Source organism: Apus apus, chromosome 5 (assembly GCF_020740795.1).
Source record: "Apus apus isolate bApuApu2 chromosome 5, bApuApu2.pri.cur, whole genome shotgun sequence".
NCBI lineage: Eukaryota > Metazoa > Chordata > Aves > Apodiformes > Apodidae > Apus > Apus apus.
Window position 1 is genome coordinate 38,268,057 of NC_067286.1, and position 27,397 is coordinate 38,295,453.

The 27,397-nt window shown below is 37.3% G+C and overlaps 1 protein-coding gene across 4 annotated transcripts in view; it reads left to right on the plus strand.

The window, feature by feature from the left end:
* Window positions 1–27,397, plus strand: part of AKAP6 (A-kinase anchoring protein 6) — a 280,187-nt gene that overhangs the window by 126,171 nt on the left and 126,619 nt on the right. For 3 of the 4 annotated variants that reach the window (XM_051622356.1, XM_051622355.1, XM_051622353.1), the window contains exons 6-7: window positions 19,830–19,926; window positions 21,132–21,298. In XM_051622356.1, the coding sequence (XP_051478316.1) occupies window positions 19,830–19,926; window positions 21,132–21,298 (264 nt within the window). The remainder of the gene's footprint in view (window positions 1–19,829; window positions 19,927–21,131; window positions 21,299–27,397) is intronic. The other variant, XM_051622357.1, reaches the window with a different exon arrangement.

Sequence of the window (27,397 nt, forward strand, 5' to 3'; positions counted from 1 at the left end):
AATAACAAAATAAGTGCCATAAAGAGAGAATATTTTGCTTTCATGAATTAAATCTCTCCTGTCAAAATCTAAGGAAAGAAAATATGGGAGCAGGAAACCAGAAAAATGTGCTTGTTCCCTTTCTCATTATTGGCTGGGAAAAGTCTTGCAGAGGAGACAAGGACAAGGTTGTGAATGTCCAGATTTTTTAGTATATAAAATTCTAGACTGCCATTTTGGGGTCCAAATATAAATTGTTGATAAAGGATTGAACATTAGAGTCTCTTCTCACTGAGCCTTGCTTTCCACATCTTCTACATTTCGAGAAATGGTGTGACACAGACACTTGAAAACAGTGTCCAACACAACAAACAAACAAAAACAAACCACAGCGAGAAACCTACAACTTATTAGAATCAACTTATTAGAATCTTTGCATAAGGTAATGCTCCCATGAGGAGTCATATCTCTGGAACAGGATAGTGTTGGAAGTCTCCATTGCAAGCATCCTTGCGTGGTATCTTCAGCTTAAATTCTCATACTGGGTGTGGCAAGATTGTCCACCTAGGATGTTAATCAGCACTTTGAAGCATAGCAGTAGTGTCTGTCAATTGGTCTTTGCCCAGCAAGTGCTGCCTGAAGGCATCCCTGTGACTGTCTAAAAGTCCCACCTGAACAGCTCCTGAAATAATTAGTGAAGCATTTTGTTATGAAGGTGAAAGGCAGCCTCTCCTCAAGTTGGTCAGTTCTTCCCGATTACCCCATTATCTCATCTATGCAGAGACTAGCTGGGAAGTTATTGAGCCACCCAGGGAATTCATGACAAAGTGCACTGTGTGCACACACAGACACAGTCCTGATATCCAAATGTACTACAATTATAATTATTAACTGTTGGGCAAATTGGAATTTCATTCTTAAATTACAGTTACAGCTTAAACTCCTTGGGTTTTTCCATTATGAGTAACTATGCAATTTGGCAAAGTATGTGTTTTTTTCTCCAGAGTCAAAGGTAGTCTACATTAGGTATATGTGCCAAAATAGACAATCTTCAGCTTGGAGGACAGCTTTCTTGCAAATTTTAAAACCTAGCTCCCTGATTTTCTGCAGAACAGAAGTTGCTATATACTTTATTTTAGATAACACCAAAGCACAAAGCTATCAATGAAAATGTTCTCACAGACCCCTGGAATAGTAACTGAAATTATTTCAATTTTATGGGTCTTCACAACTGAATAACATTGGTGAAACTTATTTGGTAGCTGTGTGCTTCCTATTCATATGGGAGGGCTGACATGGAACAGCCACCACTTGAACTTCTAGCACCTCTGCAGGCAGCCACTCAAGCCAGCAGATGTTGAAAACACAACTATGTTTTCATAAAACAGGAATGTTTTTCAGGAGAAATCTATGTTGCCATGAAAGCCTCCATCAACCTTGCTAGAGAAAAAAGTGAGGCAGGTTTTGAATTTTGGGAACAGTTAGGCTCAAATAAATTCCTAATGAAATGGTAGCTTCATTGAACTTCTGAAAATGGTTTCTGATTTGCTTTATCTTTTGTAGCTCTTTTTCTCTGTTATGCTGATTCTTGCGCATTAGCACCCTGATCAAAATCAGGTACTAGCAGACTCTAAGCTTAGACTTGGTGATATGCAAATCAGTTCTCATCAAAAACAGTATCCTGAAGGCAGCTTATGAGCTAAAATCATCTGTCTAGATGATACTGCTGTGCTTTTGAAAACAAATGGGATTTCTTACCAGCTCAACAAATAAGAATTCACCATGTTGGTCTTGACCATTTTAGTTTGCTAAAACAGAAATTTTACTGCTTTATCCCTGACTTGAAAAGATACGTTATTTTAGCTCAGTAAACAAGTAAGCTAGTCTCATAGTTTGACTCAGAATCGGCAATTAAACCAATGACAAAAATGCTTTTGGTCTCCTACCTCTCTCACCCAGATAGGGAAAGGAGAAAGAGAATAAGGAGAGAGACTTTCCATGTTGAAATCCAAACTAGACAGCTTTAATGAAGTACTAATGCTAAAAGAAAATATGTACCAATATATACAAGTATTTGCAGGAATGTGCAAGACTCTATTGCCACCCCCACCCTCAGCAACTTCCATGGCACTCCCCTGAGCTGTGAGCAGTTCCAAAATGTCCCAGGGATGGCAGCAGAGCAAAACAGGAGCTGAGGGTAGAGTTACAAGTGCCAGGAATGCATGGGCCTATGGATCAAAGGAAATGGATAGATGGAATCCTCCCTGGACACTAGCCATGGACAGACGAGAAGGAAGAAGAAGGGGCTTGACTTCCATGATCCCTGACTTTATACCAAGTCCTACATAAATATATGGATGGAATACTTTAGTTGGTTGGTTTTGCCATCTGTCTTGTCCGACTCTCCCTATAGGAGGGCTGCAAATATGAGTCTTCTTCTTTAGAAGTGTCCAAATTACAAATCCAACAAGTAGAGCAAAGTGTACTTGGTCTGTCAGCAGTATCTATAAACACTGAGCATTATCAATCCAGTAGCTGGAAAACTTGCTGCTAGTTTCAGCAAGTGTGCTGCTTAAAAGAGAGTTCATTGAAGAAAAAATATATCAATAAAAGGAAAATTGGAGTCATCCTGGCTCAAACCAGTACAGTTAGCAAATGAGGAAATGTGAAGAACCACTGAGAAAAACTGTATCTTTTAGATGAAAGGCACTATATATATTTGTTGAGGTCTAGGACTTTTAATTCTGTAGTCTTAACTTTTCCTGTTGTTAGCACAATACTTTTGTTTTCTGTTGTTGCACAACTCCTAGTTGTGCACCTTATTTTGATGTGCTCTTAGGTCTTTTGGCCAAAGCCATTTCTGTGTCTAGTATCATAAAAATGTGGAACTAGTATTCAAGCATTTTTGTCCTAACAATCTTACACTTTTGAGTTTATTTAATCCAAAAAGATTAAATTCTGAAATCGTGAGTACAGGGAACATAAATATTATATATATAGAGACACACACATATATATTTATATATATATACACACACACACATACAGAGAAAGAGAGAATAATGATATATTTTGCATGTTTGCAAAATCTGACCAGTGAATGGTGAGAGGTTCTGATGATTACGTACTTCCTTTCAAAATGGCTGTTGCCTTTTGCCGCTTTGGGCAAGACCAGGGCTGTAATCTGCCCATATTTGCAATCTGGAAGACAGCAAGTTATAGAATGATAGAATAGTTTTGTCTGGAAAGGACCTTTAGTCCAATATCCCCTGCAATGAGCTGGAAGTTCTTAATCTTGATCAAGTTGCTCAGAGCCCTGTCCCACATGACCTTCAATGTTTCCAGGGATAGGTTATCTGCCACCTCTTTGGGCAACCTTTCCAGTGTGTCACTGCTCTTGTAAAAAACATCTTCCTTATACCTAGTCTAAATCTACCCACTTCTAGTTTAAAACCATTACCTCCTATCCTATCACAATAAGCCCTGTTAAAAAGTTTGTCCCAATCTTTCTTAGAAGCCCCCTTTAATTATTGAAAGGTCACTGAGGACTCCAAAACTGGATGTAGTACTCTAGGTAGAGTTTCATGAGAGTGGAGTAGAGGGGCTTCTTTTGGTCAGCCCAGGAAAGAATTGGCTTTCTGGGCTGTGAATGCACAATGCCAGCTCATGGCCAGGTTTTCATCCAGCAGTATCACCAGTCCTTCTGCAGCGCTGTTCTCAATGTTTCACTTCACTGTCATTCTAACTGTGGATGTAAGATATCCTTAGATGGTAACCGGTGGTTGCCTTTTTCTCCAGACAGCACGAAGTAATTGTTGGTCACTCATGGAAAGAATGGAGAAGGATAGCCTCTTTGAAAGTAATCAATTGTTCACACAATTTTAGGCAAAAATATGTGTTCTGTTTAGCTGAAACTAGAATAGCAAATATTATTCTATTGAAAATACAAGTGTCTAGGATTGCATGGAGTCATTGCAGTATGAAGTGTTGTTTGGATATGGTAAATGATCGTTTCCCTGAATCAGAATTTCGTTTTCTTTTCTAATAAAGTGTGTGATCACTGTCTGTAATTCTTAACTCAATTTAGCCACAACCTTTGTCATGTATTAGAGTGTTTTTACATTCTTAGTCACCATATTTACTTTACATGCTACAGTCTGAAAAACATCATGAGAAAAGTATCATTAGTATTTAAAAAACAATTTTGCATGTTGATGCACACTGGCATTTACTTATATTCTTGATAGGAAGTTCAGCTGTCATCTCCACTCCAAACCCAAATTTTTCTTAAGACATGGGAATTTTGAGAATTTAATTCTCTGGAGAGAAATGAAATAAGAATTTTCTTGTGTCCAATATAAGTGTTTCTGGCCACATCATGGCTCAGCACTTTGTTAGCTGTAAACAGCAAATGCTTTCATACAGAAAATAGATTGTATTTTCACATTTAAGAAATTGTATTGGTGAAGTAATGATGCTTCTGTGACATCTCATGATAACTGATCATCTGTTTGTAACAGGTCTGCTATGTCTGGAAAACAAATCATTCTCATCTCCCTGGAAAATCTAATTTTCTGAAAAATGTCAGTTTAGAGAACTATTAAATACCAGTTCTCATTGAAAGTAAGGTTAAATACAGATGTCCCTGGGCTAATCTATTGGCTGTCTTTGTGGTACTGGTGGTAACAGTAATTTTATTAAAGGTATTAAAGCCTCTGAAATGGCTGTTATGTTATATGCTTTTGCTATATGGGCGTTTCCAATGTCTGTGGCATACAATTTAAGGTTTTTCCTCAAAATACACAATCTGCAAGCTGATGGTGCTAAAGGGCCTGAACACCATGAGTGGACTACTCTCTTGCTTCTCTAAGGTCTTTACTTTGAATCTGTTTAGTCTATTGCAAATATGCATTTAAGAATTTTATGGTGTTATCTTGAAAGGTATTTTGGGTTTTCATGGGTACCTCCATGTATGTCTTTGTAGATAGGAAGTAGTCTGCTGAACATAATCAGAGATACAGACTAAGCTTAGCAGGTTTCAAATAACATGAGCAAATAAAAGGACTTAACAGGAAGCAAGACCTGAACATTAAACAAAAGGAATGTATGTATACTGTCAATTGTGACTATTATTTGGCTTTTGAAAACTGTAAACCAAATACCTCTGTGTTTTTCTTTTTCGTGAATTAAAGGGCCTGAGATTATCAACAGGAAGTGTTGCTGCTATTTAACACATATTTGTGTTGTACTCTGGAGCCAGAGAATGTACAGTTGCTGGCAATGGGAAAAATAGAGGTTTATAAACTGCTTGGACAGTTCTTTTGAATTTCAACAACTTTTTTTGGTGGCTAAATTAAGAGAAAAATCAGGTATATAAGAGAAAATCCAGGTATATATCCTGCTAATCACAATACTGTTGTTCTGACCAATACAGACATTCTTCACTTGATCTAAAATGGTTTTCTGTAAGGTCATACAGTGTAGAAGAGCTGAGACATATATTTTGTTTGTAAGGAGAAGGAGTGGGCCATGTTTATGCTATCAGCATCACCAAAGTGAGGGATTTGTTGTGATGGAGATCTGTTATTAATATAAGTGTTTTTAATGAAGGAAGGACTGTCCATTTACTGTCCTTCCATTCTGTTGCTACTATTATTACCACACAGGCGCACTCAGGACATTTATTTTGTGCAAGCCTGTACCATAAACAGTAATTGCTTAATGATTTTTTCACAGACTGAATGGCTTAAATACTGTTAAAAGTACTACTTTTATCTAAACCTCTCTTCCAAATTTGTAGATACCTAAACATGTCCTGGTACTTTCGTAGGTATTTGTGTACAGCTTTGAATTAAAAAAGGATATTGCCTTTACTTTGCTTTTGATTGGCTCCGACCTTCCCAGGACTCCCTTTGTTCTCTTTGCTACCACCCCAAATTTACATAGTTGTGCATAGGATGAGGATAGGAGCCCATAATGAAAGTTATTGCTGTTGGACCCGCCTCTAACATAGTAGTTGTTAAGCAGCTCCACAGGAGGCTGTCATAGTCTTTTCTAGTTCTGAGAGCTGCAGCTGTCTCTTGATGGAGGACATATTAAACCAGAGGCAAAGCATATTAGGATGTCATTCTAAAGTAGCTCTGCTTCTTCTGCTGAAGTAGAAGGGAAAATTGTAATGTCCAAAATCTAAAATCTATCCATCACTTCTGAGGATTTTGAAGTCTTTTGATCTAAGTGTATGGATATACAAAGTATGAAAAAAATTGACCTGTATCTCAAGAACAACTGTATTGCTCTGTTGTTGGGGCTTTTTTAATTCATTATGTTTGAGATTTAAAAAAAAAAAACTAAAAACAAAACGTCACCAATATCCAGGATGCTTTTAAGCTGAATTTTATTGCTCTGGAGAAGGGAATGATGAGATCCTTAAAACACAGTGTTCTTTTACATTCGAGAATATAGATGGTGGTACATTCCTCTGGGTATGAATTAAATATCTGATGTAGTTTTCTTAGAAAGCAAGGCCAAACACTGTCATAGGGCACATTAAAACCCAGGTTGTTCAGACTTTTGGAAATGTTTACATTTATTTGCACTTGTGATAAAGCTGAACAAGGCAGAGTAACTTGATTTGGCAGTGTTATGTATGTTCATCCCCTCTCAAGTCCCACCTCCCAAAACTGTAAAACTCTTGGGTGCCAAAGTATCCCAAAACACAGACACTATAAGTTTGAGTGGTGAAAGTGAGGGATTATACTGTGTCCCTTCTGTACCAAGCCTGAGGAAGAAACTGTTTGCATGCAGAGGATGCAGTGCCTATAATAGTATAATGAAATCAAACTGCCATTATAAAACATTTTGAACATCAGCAAATTTCAGTGAAAAACTATTTCACGTAAGTCCTGGCTTAGAAGCTTTATAGCAATTGCAGATAATCACTCTTTGAATGGCAACTTGGTCATGCTCTTTAAACTGATTTATCACTGTAACAACTACTGAAACACCTTTACAATTTTCATTTGAAAATAATATTTATTTTATTAATAAACAGCATAATGCTTATGTTGGAACTCTGTTAACTGTAATTTTCATGTCTATTCACATGGATGCTATGGCCTGAAATTTTAGTGTGCTGGTATGATCAATTAAGTTGTAGTCTGTAATGTTTTACTTTTAAATGAAAGTGATTTTTAAAAAATTCTGAGGTGGGAAATAATTAAAATACATACTGCCAAGATCTCAAAGAACAAACAAGCACACTTTCAGCAACATTTAAAGTTTATTTGCTTTTACTTACCTGTCAAGAGCTATGGTCCAGTCCCATGGGCTCTGTTCTGTGCCTCAGAGGCATCATCCCATTCGCGCTTTAAGTACTAGAAGCAATACAGCTGCTTTCTGTGCTTTGGTGTTTGCAATGCCAAACCTTTCAGCAGAAATACAGAAAATTCAGAGCATGAATGGAGGTCTTGATTGGTAAATGTTTTTCTGTGCCTCCTCTCTGATATGTAATTTAAAAAAAATTCTTTTTTCTACAGATGAATTGGGTTAATAAATTGGGATCTCAGTTTGTTAGAGATATTTTGCTAAGGAAGACATTTTTGTGCACCTTTGCATTGCATAAAACTTTATACATATATAAAAAGCAAATTGCATCTCCCTCATATTCCCCTGAAATTTCAATAGGACTAAAATCCTTCAAGGGTTGTTCTAAAATTACATAGTGCTGTTTAGAGTCAGTGAGTTATTTTTTTGTCTTAAAATTAGTACATTTGTATATAAATAATATATATGTTTTAAATTCCTTAATAATTCCGTATTTGCCAAGGCTGCTATGACTTACTTATTTACCTTTGGGTTGGAAAGCTTTTTTTCTTGGATGCCTTTTTCTACATGTGGTAGAACTGTCCTGGTTTTGCTGGGATAGAATCAGAATCGATTTTCTATTCATGGAAGCTGCATTTCTGGGGAGACTGCAGCACCCGATACAGAAGAAACAAAGTTGACAAGATACTTTCATAGAATCATAGAATCACAGAATCATTACGGTTGGAAGAGATCTTCAAGATCATTGAATCCAGCCTTAATCCAACTACTACAACCACTAAACAATCTCCTGAAGTGCCCCATCTAAACACTTCTTTAACAAGTCCAGGGATGGCAACTCCACCACCTCCCTGGGTAGCCTGTTCCAATCCCTCACCACTCTTTCAGTAAAGGAATTTTTCCTAGTATCCAACCTGGCACAACTTAAACCCATTTCCTCTCATCCTATTGCTAGTTACTTGGAAGAAGAGACGAATGCCAGCCTCTCTAAAACCTCCCTTTGGGAAGTTGTAGAGAGCAGTAAGATCTCCCCTGAGCCTTCACTTCTTCAGACTAAATAACCCCAGTTTCCTCAGCCTCTCCTCGTATGACACGCCCTCCAAACCCCTCACCAGCCTCATCACTCTTCTCTGGACACGCTCCAGGACCTCAATGCCTTTCTTATACTGTGGTGCCGAGAACTGAACACAGCACTCAAGTTGTGGACTTACCAGGGCTGAGTACAGGGACGCAATCACTTTCCTACTCTTGCTGGACACACTTTTTTTGATACAGGCCAGGATGTCATTGGCCTTGTTAGCCACCTGGGCACACTGCTGGCTCATGTTCAGCCAGGTGTCTACCAGTACTTCCAGATCCTTTTCCATCGGGCTGCTTTCCAGCCACTGATCCCCAGGCCTGCTTGGGGTTATTGTGACCAAAGTGCAGGACCTGGCACTTGGTCTTTTTAAACCTTAACCTGTTGACCTCAGCCCGTCGATCTAACCTGTGAAGATCTCTTTGCAGTGCCTTTCTACCCTCAAGCAGATCAACACTCACACTCAATTTAGTGTTGTTTGCGAACTTGCTGAGGGTGCACTCAATCCCCTCATCCAAATAATTGATAAAAATATTAAACAGAACTGGCCCCAACACCGAACCCTGGGGAGCACTACCGCCATCTGGATTTGACTCCGTTTATCACAGCTCTTTGGGCCTGGCCATCCAGCTAGTTTTTAATCCACTGAAGAATCCACCTGTCTATGCCACAGGCTGCAAGTTTCTCAAGTAGAATACTGTGGGAGGACTTACTGAAGGTCAGATAGACAACATCCACAGAATTTTGCTCATTGACTACGTGGTTCACCTGGTCATAGAAGGAGATCAAGTTGGTTAAGCACTACCTGCCTTTCATGAATCCATGCTGGTGGGGCCTGATCTCATTATTATCCTGCACTTGCCATGTTAGTGCACCCAAGATGAACAACTCCATGATCTTCCCCAGTATCGAGGTCAGGCTGACAGGCCTGTAGTTCCCCAGATCTTCCTTTCGGCCCTTTTTCTAGATGGGTGTCATGTTTGCAATCCTCCAGTCATCTGGCACCTCCCCTGTTAACCAGGACTGCTGATAGATGATGGAGGGCGGCTTGGCAAGCTCCTCTGCCAGCTCCCTCGGCACTCTGAGGTAAATCCCATCTGGCCCCATAGACTTGTGAGTGTCCAGGTGGCATAAAAGGTCATTAACTGCCTCCTCCTGGATTATGGGGAGTTGCTGTTGCTCCCCATCCCCATCAGGAGGTTGAATACCCTGAGGATGATGGGTCTGACTATTAAAGACTGAGGCAAAGAAGGCATTCAGTACCTCAGCCTTTTCCTCATCCTTGATAGCAATGTTTCTCCCTGCATCCAATAAAGGGAGGACATTCTTCTTGACTATCTTTTTGTTGTTAATGTATTTGTAGAAACCTTTTTTGTTATCCCTCACAGCAGTGGACAGGTTCACTTCTAGCTGTGCTTTTGCCTTTCTGATGTTCTCTCTGTATGACCTAGCTAGATCCCTGTAGTCTTTTTGAGTTGCCTGTCCCTTTTTCCAGAAGTGATAGGCTCTCCTTTTTTCCTGAGCCCCTGCAAGAGCTCCCGGTTCAGCCAGGCTGGTTGCCTTCCCTGGCAGCTCGTTTTGCAACACATGGGAACAGCCTGCCCCAATGCCTCTAAGACTTTCTTCTTGAAGAACATCCATCCTCCCTGGGCTTCTTTGCCCTTCAAGACTGTCTCCCAAGGGACACTCCCAACCAGTGCCCTGAATAATCTGAAGTCTGCCCTCTGGAAGTCCATGGTAGCATTTTTACTGACCCCCCCACCTTACTTGACCAAGAATTAAGAATTCTATCTTTTCATGGCCACTAAGCCCAAGATGGCCTCTGACTCACCATCACTCATCAGTCCTTCCCTGTCTGTAAACAGTAGGTCTAGCAAGGCACCTCCCCTGGTAAACTCATTTACTAGTTGTGTCAGGAAGTTATCTTAGACACACTTCAGGAACCTGTTAGATTCTTCCCTGTTGTGTTGTATTTCCAGCAGATGTCTGGTGAATTGAAGTTCCCTATGAGCACAAGGGCTGGCAATTTGGAGACTTCTGCCAACTGCCTGTAGAATGTCTTATAGCCTCCTCGTCCTGGTTGGGTGGTCTGTAACACACTCCCAACAGGATATCTGCCTTCTTGGCCTTCCCCCTAGTCCTTACCCATAAATAATAGAATAGAATAAAATAGAATCATAGGGGTTGGAAGGGACCTCTGAAGATCATCAAGTCCAACCCTCCTGCTGCAGCAGGAACACCTAGGGAAGATCACACAGGAATGCATCCAGGTGGGTCTTGAAAGTCAACAGAGAAGGAAACTCCACAACCTCCTTGGGCAGGCTATTTCAGTGCTCTGTTACCCTCACAGTAAAGAAGCTTTTCCTTAATGTTGAGGTGGAACTCCTTGTGTTGTAGCGTGGTGCCATTTCCCCTTGTCCAGTCACAGGGTACCACTGAAAAGAGACTGGCCCATTCTTGACATCCACCCGTCAGATATTTGTAGACATAAATAAGGTCCCCTTTTAGTCTTCTCTTCTCAGGTCTTAGCCTTTCTTCGTATGACAGATATTCCAGTCTCTTAATCATCCTCGTAGCTCACTGTCGGACTCTTTCCAGCATATCCCTATCCCTCTTGAACTGGGGAGCCCAGAACTAGGCATAAGACTCTAGATGTGGTCTTATGAGGGCAGAGTAGAGGGGGAGCAGAACTTCTCTTGACCTCGTGGCCACACTGTTCTTGATACATCCCAAGATACTATTGGCTCTCTTGGCCACAAGGGCACATTTCTGTCCCATGAATAACTTGTCCACCAGGACCCCAAGGTCCTTCTCCATGGGGCTTCTTTCTAGCAGGTCCACCCCTAATCTGTATGAGTGCATGGTGTTTTTTCTCCCCAGGTGCAAGACTCTACATTTATTCTTGTTGAACCTCATTAGATTAATCTTTGCCCAGCTCTCTGTCTAGATCTCGCTGAATGGCTGCACAGTCTTCAGGTGTATCAGACAGTTCTCCCAGTTTCATATCATCAGCAAACTTGTTGAGGATAGACTCCATCCCCTCATCCAGGTCATTGATGAAGATGTTGAATAAGACTGCGTGCAATGCTGACCCCTGGGGAATACCACTAGTCACAGGTCTCCAAATGGACTCTGCACCGCTTATCACAACCCATGCGTCTTCTTTCCTTTTCCTGATTCCACTTCTTGGGTGGGGAGGGGTCACTGGGTAATAGAACAGCTGGCTAAATGAAGACAGCAACTTAAGCATATTTTGATGAAAAAGCTTTTATGTATGGTGGGTCTCCAGGTAGAAGAAGTGTACCTAGAAAATGTATAAGATCAGCCAGTCAAATATCATCTTGATAGAAAAAGGAGTCAGAAGACTGTGACTTCTGCAGATTGTTTCCTGAGTGTCTCAAGAAGACAATTATCAAGGAGAGTTATATATGTTGGTCTGGATGTGACTTTACCATGCTTATGGCAACTTAGCAATTATTTTTGCTGTATAGCTGTTTTGCTTGTGTGCTTTCCTGCCTGTGTTCTTCCATCCCTTGTTGATAGTAAGCAAACAGAGATTCAATTTAGGAAGACTCACATCAACTTTTTTTTTTTTCTTTTTTTTTTTTTTTTACAATATAAAGTGTTTAGACAGGCAAAACAAAGAAATTTGTGTAGTGAAACATACAAAAAAAGAAATTAGAGTTGGCAGCAGAAGAGTTTATGTGTTTGAAATATGAAATGTCTGCAAAAATAGCCTCTATTCCTTCTAAACTGAGTCTGCAAAATAGGTTTCCTGGAGAGTTGGTTCAACTGTTTTTTTTCTTCACATCCAAAATTAAGCATTCAAATATTAGCTAAATTACCTAAGAGATGACAAACACAATGAGGAATGAGAAGCAAAATTGGGAGACTTAAAGTATTTAATGAGATTGTGCTATTCAAGTTTAAGAGGTAACAAAGGGGAAAAAAATTGGTTGTTTAGTACTAGACTAGCAGAAACTGTGACAGAGAAGAAAGGAGTGAGGTGGTTTTACAAAGTATGAATTACTGTAGCACGACTAGTGTAGAGCCTGACACTTTGTATTTAGTTTTTCTGGCCCTTCACAAATTCTGTGGCATGTGAAAGACCTAAGCTACTGCTCTGTTAGCCCATTACATTGCAGTCCTTACTTCTATGTTTCCATCCAGTCTAGATTTAAAAGGGATCAGAGCTTTCACTGTTTCCCATAGGAGATTATTACACAATCTAAAAGATCTGACTTTCAGGAGAAATTTTACTGGTAGTTTCTTAAATTTTCTCTTTCTTAACTTAATTTCATTAGTTCCATCTGCTATACCCTCTGATATTGTACTATGTTAATTAGTCTTCTTTCTGCTTGGTGTTCAGATTCATGGAATACAAGTAGATAACAATGGCCTATTCTCTTAATCATAATTTAATCACTCTTGTCTTTTTCTTACAATCTTCCGCCATTTCCACCTTTAAACATCTTGTCTTTCTTCTTCACTGAACTCCCACCAGTTTGTCTCTTCATAAATGTGCTTGGTCCTGCCAGGCAAGAAGTACATCCAGATGAAGTTAAAGGTGAAGAATTAGTATCAATGATCAGAAGGTAAAATAAGTCCTGGGGCTGCTATAATTATCTTACTACTGAATACACTTAACTGAGAATGTTCAGTTACTATTGTATTTAAATGAATGATAAACTTACACAAAGAAATTTTCTGGGCAGTCAAACCATCTTGCATCTGATATACATCTATGGTGGCACAATGCCAGCATGAGATGATGATTATGAGATTTCAGTAGTGAGGTTCCCAGATAAGTTTTATATCTGTTTTAAAGGCATTTAAGATTATAATCTGATATTGTGAATTAACATAGACGGTGCTATTGTTATTTTGCCCTTTTTATCTGCCTACAGATGCCAGTGGAAGGGATACCCCAGAGAAACCCAAGAAATTATTGTCTTTTAAAGCTTTTTCATTGTTGCAAGGGGTAGAAGACCACATCTTCTTTCCACTACCTTTTCAATCTTAACAACTCTCTACCAACAGTTCTTCTGGTTACAGAAGAAAATAATGTGTGGTTCATCTAAGGAAAATGATGGTCATCTTGTATTAAGCATTAAAGATTTTCTCAGCAGTTGGTGATAATAGAATCATAGAATTATTTAGGTTGGAAAAGACCTTTAAGATCATCAAGTCCTAATGTCAACATAACACTCCCAAGTCCACCACTAAACCATGTCATCTACATGACATCTACATGTCTTTTAAATACCTCCAGGGATGGTGACTGGAACACTTGCCTGGGAAACCTGTTCCAGTGCCTGACAACCCTTGTCTTTCAGCATATGGGGACATCCTGCTTCTGCACCTGTAAGACTTCCGTCTTGAAGAATGTCCAGCTTTCCTGGACTCCTTTCCCATTCAAGACTGCCTTCCAAGGGACTTTGTCAACCAGGCCCCTAAACAATCGGGTAGGAAGTGTTCTCTTCAGAGTAGATCCACTCTGGATATTGGGCCTTCTATTTCTCTCAGGAGAGAGACTTCTATGACAATTACCCATTTGGGGTGTGTTTTTTTATGGAAGCTGTTTTGATGTGGGTGTAGGCCAACTTAACCTCAGCGACACTTCCAAGGCAAACCATCATCCTCATGACTGTTTAGTTAACCTGTTTTGTGAGGGCACCAGAGAAGGTGGGGTGGTCTCAGAGGAGACACAGCAGCTACACTGGGCAGGAACTTGCAGTCATTGCCTCCTGTCCCTTAAATCACCACATTCAACCAGGTGGAGAGAAGACAGGGGATGCTCCACATCATGCATCCTGCCTGCCTGTCAGCCCTGTCCCATGGAAGGTAGAGTGCGTTCTGGAAGTCACTTTCTTTCTTGCACTGCCTGATACTCCACAGCCTTCTCACCTCCTCCCAGAGCTGTGTTACTAAGCAGGGGAGTTTGTCTGCCTGGGCACACCTCCCACAGGCTTGCTCACTGCTGCCATCCTATACTGACATGGGAGTAGGGCACAGCCTGCAGCCTTATGCATGCCTGGCAGGGTGTTCCCTCCAGGGCTCTGTCTGGGAATCTGTGTCTGCATAATTGACCTCTTGGCCATCATTGCTATAGGGAGGATATGTCCTCAGTCTCAGGAGAGAGAAGAAAAAGACCCTTAGGGGGTGTTGTAGCTTCAGAGGCAGACTCACCATGCTCTCCTTAAAAAGCAAAGGTAGAATCCCTGCTATTGTGCTAAAAATCAGCCTTGAGTATGGAGCTGCATAAAACATTTCCATAGGCATTGTGTTCTGTCTAGCAGGTGGAGTGTCATTCAGAAATACGGCATGGAAGAAAATAAGAAAATAAAAATGTCTTTATAGTCACCCAAGTTTTATAGAAAATATAAAGAAATGAGACATTGACTGGAACCATTTCACTGGAAAAATTTAATTCATAGGAAAACATATCCTAGTGACTTCTAATACTGAGTAGGCTTTATGTCTCTGATGAAAGATGTGAGGCTTTCCTAAGGTATTTCCCAGTTATTAAAAAATCAAATAGTTTGATGACAAATGTATAGATGTAATGTGCGAAATGCACTATTTCATAGCAAATAAGATCTTTTTCCATGTACAAATTGCATATGAGTATCCATTTTAAATAACCATTGACCAACTAATTATGTATTTAGTATAATGTCATTAGAATGCTAAATATATTACAATTTCTATGTTAATATAAGGGCAGCTTGCATGGTAGTTATTTTTGATTTAGTAAATGTCATTGGTAGGCAGTGCTCAGGAGTATGAAAATACCATTACATTATTACATGGCTTATAAGTTTTTCACTTGAGTACCTAGATACTAGTCAGTAACCAAGCAGAGACCTGAAGTGTGGTCAGAACTCTATAAGGAAAATAATTTAAAATAATAAAAAAATAAAATACACAGCTACCTTTCCATAGCCAAAAGATTAAATCAGTACTTCATATCTTGGTATTTTGTCATAGCAAGCTAGTCTGAGGTAACTGTTCCAATACCAATACAGTTGCAAAAGTAACTGTATACAGTAACTGTATAAAGAATATAAGAATGAATTTTCAGGAACTGTTTAAAATCATATTCCCTTTAAGACAAGTGAAATATGGTCATTAAGAAATAATCACATTTTCAACTTTATTTTTTTTCTTAGAGTTTACTAGTATATAGCATATATCTAATAAATACGTGACACATGTTTGTTGCTCCATTTTCTAAAAACTACTGTGTTGAAACTGTCTCCCTACCCAAATCATAACATTATGATAATATTTGTGAGAGTTTGGTTATCGTTCTAGCTTTGTCTCAAAGAATCCTATTTCTTTTCTACTAGAAACTGTCCCCATCACTCTAGATATCACAACTGAATTATATCTGTTACAGTGTTATAATTAAATTTTTAATAATTTTCTATTTTTTAAAATAATTAAATTAGCCAAAATATACATTTAACTGTGCCTAAATATGGAAGTCCATATTTTAGTAATATTGTGTTTTTCTCCAGAAATGCAAATAACTATTAGGAAATTTAAAATTAAGTTTTCTATTTCAAATTTTAAATTATACGTCACATAGATAATTTCAGTTGTCTATACCATTGCTCTAAAAATATAATGCCCTAGCAGCAGTAATATTTTTCTCAGAAGTAGTTAAACACATAAAAAATGCACCTCAAGAAAATGAGGTCTCAGGGAATACCCAGTACATCACACATCCTAGTAGTATGATTGATTGAGAAAATTAAAATATTTCTTTTAATACAATATCTTAATCTGGCAATAGGTGTAAACTGCTGTTTCATTTAAACTAATCTATAGTGATGTATACATTGTAGGTTCACATGACATGTAGTTGCTTACTTGTGTTTCAAAGACACATAGTGCACCGGAAGTAATTGGTTTGACGCATCATGACTTAAAATAATAAATGCTTGTACAAAGTCTATGTGCCTCTGGAAACAAAAATATTTTATAATTGACAGTCCTTACTGCAGGTATGAATGGGTTAAGACCTGGGTTGGGTTTTGCTAAATTACGAGGATTTGCTAAGAGCAGAAAATTACAAAACAGTGAAGGACTGTGTATCAGAGCTCAGTATGTACATACTGTAGGATAACTACTCAATAGAAGTTTTCTAAGTTTAAGTATCTACAGCCGTAAAATAAATCCTCAGGGGAATTTTAAATAACTACTTTTTTCAAATAATTTTTCTCATCCCCAGCTGTATAGACAAACAAACTGAGAGAGACTATTATAAGCTGGGAAAGCTCTCTCCTATTTTTAGAGCACTGTAGATCAGGAGGTGCTGCTTTTTTTCCCTATGGAAGTTTCTGTGGTATTCTTGTCCAGTGTATCAATCAGTTTTCAAAAGTCAGGGGACAGCTTCATTTTGTGAAGGCTAGGGTCCTTTGTGCTGTTCAGTCAACAGAAGATAGCACTCCTGGAGCTTTGTACTTACGTTTTTTGAGTCTTCCTGTTTGTTTACAGTTCTGTAGCTTAAATAAAACTATATTTTTCCTGCCTCACTTTTCCTTTCTTGCTAAATAAGAACAATTGATATTTATATATAGGTACATGGTGACTAGGGAAAGTGCAGAGAAGTTCATAAAAATGGTGCTTGTTGCAGCTTGTAAACTACATTATATACTCTGCAGTGCTAGGGATGACATTGATGTGTTGTTTAAAAAGCTGTTGTCAGGGCGATGCCTATGTATTTTCCATAATGTGTATGTGTTCATGTGTGGTATTTAGACTGCTCCATAGCTGCAAATGTGTCAGAAAAAAATGCATTTGATTAACTGACTTCCCTCCCCTTCTCCTTTCCTCTCCTTAGATGCAAAGGCTCCATTCATTATCAGAGATGATCAGAGGAGGCGGGGAGCAGAGTACCTGGGTCACATGCTGTTAGAGTTACAGTTTTACAAATGCCATAAGTAAATAGAAGGGAGTGGGAAATATTTAGGGTAGGAGAGAACCTCTGTGTTTGAAAGTCCTCCTCCGTTCAAAGTATTTGGCCTGAATTTATTTTTAGCTGTGCATATTTACATCTCTCCATTGTATATACATACTTGTGCATCTTCACCTCTGTCCAACTTTTTCGTGTGTCACATTTTCAGCCACGCAGGTGTAAGGAACTACAAGCACTGATGCACTGATGAGGACTATTCTCTCTATGAATTTTCTTTGTCTATTTTTTCCTTCTTCTTAGGAAACTATCACACATAAGAAATTATTTATATAATTCTAAAGCTCAAACTCATACTTCACTACATCAAGTTGCAGTTTCCTTTGCTTCTGTTTGCATTTTTACTCATATGCATGGTTCCCTGCTTTTGATGCCCCTGTGCTGATAAGAGTTTGTTTCCTCTAAATTTCATATATGTTCACGGTATTTGTGGGACGTATAATTTATCCATAAAATCAGAATTTTGCACAAGAAGAATATTGCTAGTCAAATCCCAAAAGTTTGGCCCCATCTTTATTCATCATATTTTGCTGCTTCGGTTTAACATTATTACTGGTTAATAGGTGCACCTGAAAATCAAGCGGTATTGTAGTATCGGGTGCGTTATGTTAAATGAATCTTTTCTAGGACAGCAAGTCTCTTTTTTTTCCCCTAATGAAAAAGAATACCTCATCTTTTCCAATTTTCCTATCAAATGTATCCACATCATCTTGAGACACTGCCACATCCAGCTGCATCTATACTCAACTTCAATTATGTGAAATTACACAACCTACTCTCAGGTCCTTTAGGTTCTCTTTTGCTGTGCGAGGCACACGCATAGTGCATTTCCTGTGAAGTGCATGATTACAAACTATTCAGTACAAGCCTGTTTTAAGTAAACAGTAAATTAAATATTGTCAGTACTTTTTCAGACATGCTCTTATGAAGGAAAAAGAAGTTATAGATTTGGGTTCAAGAAACTCTAGATTTAAGAAAGGGCCAGACATAAACCAGGCGTCCTTTTTCCTTTTTAACTTCTCTTGGCTGACCCAGTTGTTCAACAGCTGGTACAAAACATTATATTCACATGCCCATACAAGGCATATTGGCTAGACAAAATGCTGAACATAGCAAAATTCCTGTTTATTGCTCTTTATTGGAACGGAGCTTTCTCAAAACTGCTCTGTCACTAACTGTCAGGCACAGTGCTGCCTGAAAGATAGCTAAGAGTCTGAGCAACATGCCTCTTTCAACCATGGCAAATACAGTAAAAGTACATAGTTTTATTGGAGTTCTGGTGCCATTATGTTCTGCTACACTAAACAGCCTGACTACAGGAGTTGGGAAAGAAAGGATTTTGTCACTTCCATAAGAAATGAGGGCCTGTGACTGTAACTTCCATACTAGCATGGTCACTAGTGTTTGGAGAAGTATAAGTAAGTTTTATAAAAAACAGAATTTACACATGTGTACTTGCAAAGTCTCCTTTCATCTCTGCCAGTTAACTCAACCCCAAGAAAAGGAAAACTCTTTTCTTTCAAGGGGTCAAATATTGTTTTCATTCATACCATAGATGTTTCAAAGAAAACAAGAGTTGCCTGTGTGTGTTCAGGGCTGCACATGATTTATGAATAAATACAGCAAGTACTCCCTTCTTTGTTGTATTTTGTTTCACTTTCTTACATGCAAGTATGAATGAGAAGCTCTGGCAATTAATTCACAAATCTATCCAAATTATCAGTGGTATATGAAATGGCATAACATATATAATAGATCATGTTTCCAGTTCCTCTGTCTATTACCTGATTTTAATGCACTTTGTAAAAATAAAAAATAAATTTAAAAAAGAAACAGTATTTTAATCACTGTTAAAGCGGAGATCCTTTGCAAAAGAGTAAAAATATTAGTGCAAAAAAGGATTAAAAAATACTTGCTTTGCAAATTAAGAATGCAGGCATCTAAAGCAGTCTGATTTGTTCTTTGAAAATGGAAATGAGAGTTAACTCAGAAACACAGTATTAATAGATTTATATGAGTGCACATAAGGCCAATATGTTTGATGCTGTAATTTTTTTATGGTTTTGTAAATAGTGCTATCACCAACATTTCAAAGAAATCTGAAAAAAACAGAGCTCATATGTGGTGACATAAATTTAGTGTATTTTATAGAACACTCTTACTCCAGATATAGCCTAGGGGTTGTGACTTTTCATAAAATCTAATGAATTTCTAGATTTGTCAGCTGTTTCAACACGGATGCACTTTGCTGATCTAATGGAAACATTTTGAGCCCAGATCCAAAATATCAATAGCTTTTAGTATTGCAAATTATTTTGGCTACTGGGTAAATAGGGATGTAGTCCTTGATAAAAAGCAGCAAGTAATTTTGTACATGTGTTTTATAATAACTGCCTCTCCAATGTCTGATACTGAGTTTGTTTCTCTGTCTTTTTTTTCTTTTTTTCTTCTTTTTTTTTTCTGCAGAGTTTTAAGTTGAATGTAGATAGTCACTGTGCTTTAAAAGAAGCAGTGGTAGAAGAAGGACGTCAACTTCTTGAGCTTATTGTATCTCACAAATCAGGTAAATCCTTCTGAAATATTGCAAGTCTTTATGTCTCCAGACTATTAAAGAATGAAGAGGCATTGCTGTAAATTACTGCATATATTCACTTCCTTATGTATTATTAATATTTACATTATCAGATTGACCTTCAAGATTTATAAATGTTTCATATACTGCATACAATGCAGTGATACTTATAAAATGAAATACTGCCTGCAAGTAGTCTGTTCATTTTATTTTGGTCTTGCTGCTCAGCTGAGTTTCAATTGAAATCACATCACTGAAAACTTCACACTGACACATTATTTGATGTAGGTGCTGTGGAAATAACATTAAGATAATGAATTAGGACTTAAAATGTATATATGTATTTTACATACTCTGCATGGGTAATTGCATTGATAAAACTTTATTTTGCCACTTAAGCTAAGTCTTACATTGATTTTAATATATTTATAAGGAATAGATTAAAATTAAAAATACCTTTTTCCTTTGGCAGGCTTGTCTTTTTCTGCACAGGCCTTAAATCAGGAGGGGGGATGGGTGGGGGAGAAATATACTGATTTCCCTTTCTCTATCCCCACCACTCTTATATTTTTAGATGTTTGCGTGACTTGTATGATAATAGGGTTTTAATCAGCATATACTGCTACAGAATCCCCTTTTAATTTTGGCCTACTTAGCATGCTTTTCCTCCAGGTTGAAGTTGTCCTTTGGTTTACTGTTTTCTGATCATGTTATACATTGTGACTATTTTTTCACAGCATCACACAGATTTGTCTTATGTGAAAGCTGTAGGAAATTAGTTACTTTTATTTATAGTTCTAAAAAGGTGTAGAAGCCAGAGCAGAGAAGGGTGGTGAAATGGAGGAAAGAAAAATATATTTGGAAGATTATTAAATGTTTTGAGTTAAAGGGGAGATATTAGAGGTGAGATTACCATAGCTTTCGTTACTGCACAGGAGCCATAGTTTAGGTGGGATTTTCCTTTTGTGGAAATTGTGAGCTGAAACATAATCAAAATCTAACATGATAGCTAAAATAAGTGTTTTGACCCTATAGTATTGTTTTGCAATATGAATTTGGATTTATTGCTGAGAAAATGCATTAAAATTCTTGTAGTACTTATTTTTTTTAGTATCCTGTTAATTCTTTGAATAAAGAATAATATTCAGAGATGCAGTTGAGTTTATAACTTTTACTTTCCCCCCTTCATTTTGGAGAAGGACTGAAGGACATGCTGCAGATGATTGCAAGTCAATGGAAGGAACTACAGAGGCAAATCAAACGGCAACACAGCTGGATTCTTCGGGCTCTGGATATCATCAAAGCAGAGATACTGGCTACTGATGTGTCTGCAGAGAATGAGGAAGGGACTGGGAGCCCGAAGGTAAGTGGCTTGAAGTTTGCCTTATTTCCTCTTATTTCTATCTTCTTTTGAACTAGGCACCACTGAAGTTTTCTTTCCACCCTAAGGCTTTTCATTTCTACTGGGTAAACTTTTTTTTTTTATAAACGAAATGAAATGCCTTACTCTGAAACAATAAAAAATCGTAAGTTTCAAGTTTTCCAGGAAGACCTGTCTCATTGTGTGTGGAGGTGCATGGGGCGAGGGGGGGGAACATAAAACATTTAGTAAACAAAACATAAAGCATCTTTAACATGAATAATCAGAATGGTTTTAAATTGTTTTGTTGCAACTATAAATCACTATAATCAGTGCAATCACTCAGCTCTGACATCCATTAGCCGCTTGGTTACAGCAAATTAACAAAGAAGAGAGAAAGTGATTCATTATCTCATTCCTGTTAATGACTATCAGATGCATTGCTTAATTAGGGGATGGCCATTGTAGTGGGAAGAAGGTCATATGCTTTTTCACAAATCTTCGTACTCTGAGTTTAAGTCCTCCATAATACTGCATGTGTTGAATAAAATTACTTTAAGGATAAGCTATCGATACTTACCTTGAGTTTGTGGATATTAATTATTAAATAGGGCTATAGTACTTACCCGTTGCCAAACTTAATGTTTGTAAGAGCATTTTAAATAAAAAACATGCTTATTCAAATGGGTGCAAGCAGTGTAGGGATACTACACACAATACAAACTGCAGATAGGGTCCATGACCCTGAATTATCATCAGTAGTAAGCAAAGGTGGTTGAGGAAGGATGTATTGGAAGTGTTGATTTTTCCAATGCAGTCTAAGCAAAAAATATGCTGCAGAGCAATCTGGTAACTCTTAACATCTTGGCATGCAGTAGGCTGAAATTTATAGAAAAATTCAGGATTACTATTTCTAGAAATAACAGAGATGGTTGTGCTGAGTAGGTTTTCAGATTCTGATGCCAGAAAAGTTTTTGCATTGATACTCAGTGCTTCCTCGAGAGCAGTTTGTAGTGGCTCCTGACTAGGATTACATGAAATATTCTGGTATTTTCTTACCATAATTCTCATAGCAAGAACAATCTTAGAGATGGTGGATTAAGAGCAAAGGATAACACTGAAACAAAAATACAGGAAAAGACCTATATGCAGGAGACAATTTGAACTGAAACCCTCAACACTTGAATGATGGAAAATGCCCTTGTGTCACATAGCTCTTACTTTAGGAAGTAAACTTTGCTTAATCAAAGTTATCACATAAAAAGTATTCCATCTTGCTTTTACTATGAAAAATATGGAATCCCTAGCTTAGAGTACTTGTATCCAAATATTTGCTTGGAAAAGGGGAAATGGAGGCATAGTTTTTGTTGCAATACATTTTTCATATATATCGGTGATAGTTCCTTGCCCCGTGCTTTTTATTATAGTGATAGGAACCTGAAGCAATACTTTTTTGTTGCCTGCAGCCAAATAAAACCACAAACTAATGACAAAAGGAAAAGTATTTTCAGGTTATTTCATTAATTAAATCACATCCCTATATGATCCTTGTGAGTATGGACAGTCAAATACCATCTACTTCTTCATACTGAAAGATTAACTAAAATAAAAATTCAGTTGTTAATATGACTGTAGATTTCAGTTTGCATTTATTTCAAAAGCCTAAAGGAACCTGAGAAGTATAGTAGGAAATCTAAAGATTATATCTAGAGGGTATTTTTCTTTTTACTTCGTTTGAGGAACTACAGGAACAGTGTTGTCATTAGAATTCTGTAAAGAAATAGAAAAAGGAGGAATTTCAAAGACTTTAGGAAACTTTTCCCTTAGGACTTTTAAAGTGTGTTTTCATAGCACCATGGCATCTTTTATGTAAGCAAATGTGAGTGGAAGGGAGAGAGGGACATTCTGCACTTTAGACATACATTGTCAACGTTGATATTCAATAATACAGATTTTGTTTATGGAATCTTTCATTTTATTGTATGTGAGTTTCATAGTGGTTCATGGAAATTGCTGTAGAATACTTGAGGGATTTTAAACATTTCTGATGCCTAAGCTTTTCTAGTGTATGACTTTTTTTGTACAATCATAAGAAAACAATGAAATCTGGTTTTTAAGTATTTGCTAAAACTAATATACTGTAATTTTGATATATTAAAAATTATTACTGTATTCAGCTTAAATTTGAGAATACAAGGTTTTACCTTCTTATTCCATTAGAAGTGCCTTTTAAAAAAACATATCAGAATTGCCATGATGCATTTTACCATGTACTGATCTAACATTTCAAGCAGTAAACATGACATACCTTTCAGACATACCATGACTTCCTTTCAGAATCTTAAAAAACTTGGCTAACAGTAGGGGGTTTCTCTTCATGGAAATAGTAATATTCTAAAATAGCTGGAAAAATAGGGTTATGTTTGCGTATGTGTGTGTATCTTGTGTTTTTCCAGCTTCTGGAGATGTCTGAGACCGCTTGTTTTGTAACTGATCTATTTATAATAAGATTGCCTCCTCTCTATCAGGAAAGGCCTACTGGAACAGTATTGCTTTAAATAAACAGCAGAGAGGAATATTGAAAAATAACATTATATTTCTTATCTAGTGGCTGTGAGTTAATACCTGAATATCATGCTGATCCATTTAACTCCTAGTTTTGTGGAAAAGTTTTTTGCTTTATGAAGAACTTGTAAGTTAATTGTGTAACTAATGTCCTTGAAAAGTGTGCAAAACTTAATAGCGTTTGCCCATAGTAGTCATTCTCCTTCTTTAAAAATTGTGTGGAACAATATTGTTAGGGTCAGTTGAAGTTTCTAATCCCAGAAGACATTTGGACAATTTGTTCATTACTATAATTTTTGGATCTGTATTTTTTTGTTGTGCAAGTAAACATTTGGCTGAATTTTTGGGGTTTTTGTGCAACAGTTCTGACCATGACATCAGAAAGTAAATGCTGGTAAGTTAAAAGAATAATGGTATACTCTAGAAATATATATGTAGGCTGGGCATGTTCCTTTCTAGAATAATTACTGTGTTACTGAAAAAATATTTCTACTTTTCCATTACATCTTCAGAGGAATAAGCATAAAACTGGTTAAGACATTGGGCCTAATGCTTAGAACATTAAAATCTGACTTAGTTGTCTCCGGTAAAAAGCCGTCTTGGAAGATTCTCTTAACTGTATGATGGACTTGTCTGTCAGTAGGTTAATGACAGAGGCAGTAAGAATTTGCAGAATATTAGAAAAGGTAAAAATACGTTTAATAAAGTAAACCTAAAATCACAGAAATAGTAGATGGCACAGTCTAACAGTGTTTGAAGTGGCTAAACAAACCTTTGTATAAACAGAAAATGAAAAGCAGTGTAATTTTCTCTTGATATGTAATAAAGCAGCACACTTTCAGGACCATCTCCCACTCAACTGATTACAATTTTACAGTTTTTACAGCCATTCTAAACAAGCAGTCTTCAGTACAGAGAAAAGTGATTTTCATGCAAAAACCAAAAACTTATTGAGGTTTTTTAATATCTACTACAGTTTGGGTTTCTGGTCTCAGACCTAGTGGATGAACTAAACACTGTGGTCCAGAGTGATTACATCCTTCTCAGTGTTTTAGTATGAGGATGAATTTGTGAAATAGACAACAAAACAAAAGGGTAGAGAATGGTAACAGTCATTTCTTTATTGCTGCGGAATTGTAGTTTGTCCTGGCCATCCAATAATGCTGCTATAACTACAACACTTAAATTAATACTTTGATGCAAAAGGAGTGTACAAGTGAATTTTTTTGACATCTTTGCCATCAGTGCAAAGAAATATCGTATTTGTGAGTAAATATTTGCTTTTTCTCAGTGCAGTTTTTTCAGCTCTAGATTTCTTACCTGTAGACACCAGTATGATGGCATATACTGTAATATTAAAGCCAACACCCCCCTATTTTTTCTGTTGTCTTCCATTATTTAAAAACAGGGAAAGTGTATTATTGGGATAGTCTTCTTAAATATTTCCAACAGATAACAGAGAGCATCAGTTCAGAATCTAGTGTTTTTACTTATATAGCCACTTTGAAAACTGTATTTCTAGCGTGCTGTAGGTTGGAGCATTGCGTGTAGTATTGGAGCAGTCAGTGCTTTGGAGTTGTCAAATGCCCTGGGTAAGGGGCCTTCATTCCCTTCTCTCTGAGTTAGTTGTTTCTAGTCAGAGGGCAGGAATATGCTAGAGGGATCATTTGAGTTGTATTGCTGAAGTTTCTTAAGCCACAGGGGGACTTTTAAAGCTTCACATCTCAAAGCGAACTGATTTATTTAATTTATTAAATTTATTATCTCTTTCTCTGTCTTCCACATGCACAAACTCAGGATCAGGTGCATGCCTTCAATCCTGTGTCTTATGTTCTCAGTATTGTGGAATAAATTGTCAAGTAAATAGCCATCACTTGGTCAGTAACAATTTGAATTATAATAAAAGGGAAAACAGACTCTGACATTGTACAGATATATGGAAAGGGAATTTCATCTGGTGATACACATGCCATCCTGGTCTATGGTTATCTCATTACTATATCAAGTCATTTATTGGAAGTGAAATGTACAAGGAAAGTTGGTATCTGCACTTTAGCAGAAGTAATTTTTTTCTCTAATGTGTCCATAACGAGCCACATTCCTATCTAGACATGACAGAGTTTTATGCCATGAATGCAACACCTTATAGATCAAACAATAAAATGAAGTTTCAACCACATTTATCTAGGCTTACTTCCAGTATCAACTTAATTCTTTGCAGTTTCATCAGAATATATTAGTCTCTTCAGTTCTGAACAACTGAATGGTCCTGGGCACAGATAAATAGTTACTATGTTTCACTGATTAATAAAATACTTTACAAAGTATTCCTGTGCTGAAAAGTATTACAGCAAGTCAGTAGCTCACCTTTCACTACTTCAGAAGATGGTAGTAGGAAAAGTGATTTTCTGTAATTAGAACAGAAGGCTCTGCTAAATTGCCATTGAGGCATAGTCTTAAATTGTTGAATATTTAAAACGCTGTCTCTACATAAATAGAGTATTATTGTGCCTAACAGCTGACCAGTTAAAAATCATTAATTTCACATTCCAGTTCTGAATCTTTTGGAACTTCAGAAGTTAGACTAAATATACTGTGACCTTACCCTTAAATACACATTATGCCATTAATTCTGCCCTACTAGGATGGAATGCGTTGCAGTTATTTTGCTTAGCTTTAGGTATTTTAGTTTGTGACATCACAGTATTCTTCATCTGCCAGCTTCTGTGTTGGGGATTATGAACCTTTATGACTGGTCAAATGGATGGAAAAAGTAGTAGTACGTACAAAATCCTTCTGTAAATCAATAAATCTACTTTTGGTTATGTGAAAAATAAACCTGTCTTTCAGTATTTCTACTGAAGCTTGTGAAACACAATTGAGTTATTTTTAAATTAGCTGTTATCCAAATACCGGATTGAAAACATATGTTAAGAATTTCCAAGCTAATCAAAATGAGCTACAATGATGTAACAATAAAAATAACCTAAGAAAGAAGCAAAAAGAGGGAATATTTGTGTCTTGTAGTGCGACTAGACACTTCAACTTCCTCCTGGCTTTTAATACTTTGCTTTATAAGTTACATATTTCTAATCTTGTAGACATCATCACATCACTTAGAATGTGCACAGACTTAGCCATCATTGTAACAAAAAGTATCTTTCTGAAGGATTTTAGAGATGAAACCATAATTTTACTCACCATTTTAGAGTGCCTGAATAAAAGGAAACAGAAGGGTGTTGTAGAATAGGTGTAGCAGCAGAAGCTCGCATCATTTGAACAGTCTGAATACAGAAAATTAAATGGTACTGACTTAGAGTGAGTCTTAATCATAGAATTTAAAATACTTATAAATGGGATCTAGGAAAAGGTTTCAAATATGTGATCATGATAGCTGGGCAGAAAAGCTTTGCTGAAAGTACTGTCGCAGACTCCAAGTATTAGTTGGAAAGTTTTACATGAGAATGTTAGTATAGATAAAAAGAAAACATAGAAATTTAGCACCTTTCGTCACATTTCTTGTATAGGTTTTTTATT